The following is a 548-nucleotide window of genomic DNA, read 5'->3' on the forward strand; positions in this document are numbered from 1 at the left end:
ACAGGCTGCGACATATATTGAAAGCATAACAATGCTTGCAGCGTGCGAAAAATTGGTGTTGTACCCAATCAATTTACCATTTTTTTATAAGAACAAATGAAAAACGGTAAATTGATGCCTACAACTTCAACTTCCGCCGCGCGGCAAGCATTGCCGCGCCTTATGTGCATTCAGTAACAGACTGTAATAATAATTTTTTTTAATTTTATTTCATTTTAGCTACAAGTTTAGGCTGCTGCCTAAGCCCGGTAACAGTAAACCCGGCACCACCACCACCACCATCACCGTCACCGGCAACGGTAGTGGCACCGGCACCACCACCGGCAAGTGCAGTGGCACCAGCACCATCACCGACAAGTGCAGTGGCACTGGCACCATCACCGACAAGTGCAGTGGCACCGGCACCACCACCGGCAAGTGCAGTGGCACCGATAATGGTAGCACTCTGGCCACCGCCACCATCCGCATCCAAAAATGCGATGAGGAAGGGAAGGTAATATTAAGTTCTTTTTATTTTTTTTATTTTTTGTAGTAATTATTTCTCTTGA

The 548-nt window shown here is 46.2% G+C and overlaps 1 protein-coding gene across 1 annotated transcript in view; it reads left to right on the forward strand.

The window, feature by feature from the left end:
• Positions 1-497, forward strand: part of LOC105449816 (myrosinase-binding protein 2-like) — a 958-nt gene extending 461 nt beyond the window's left edge. Inside the window, exon 2 of the mRNA XM_011689197.1 lies at positions 220-497. Within this exon, the coding sequence (XP_011687499.1) occupies positions 220-497 (278 nt within the window). The remainder of the gene's footprint in view (positions 1-219) is intronic.
• Positions 498-548: the final 51 nt, after the last annotated feature.

Source organism: Wasmannia auropunctata, unplaced genomic scaffold (genome assembly GCF_000956235.1).
Source record: "Wasmannia auropunctata unplaced genomic scaffold, wasmannia.A_1.0 LD336074.1, whole genome shotgun sequence".
NCBI classification, from domain to species: domain Eukaryota; kingdom Metazoa; phylum Arthropoda; class Insecta; order Hymenoptera; family Formicidae; genus Wasmannia; species Wasmannia auropunctata.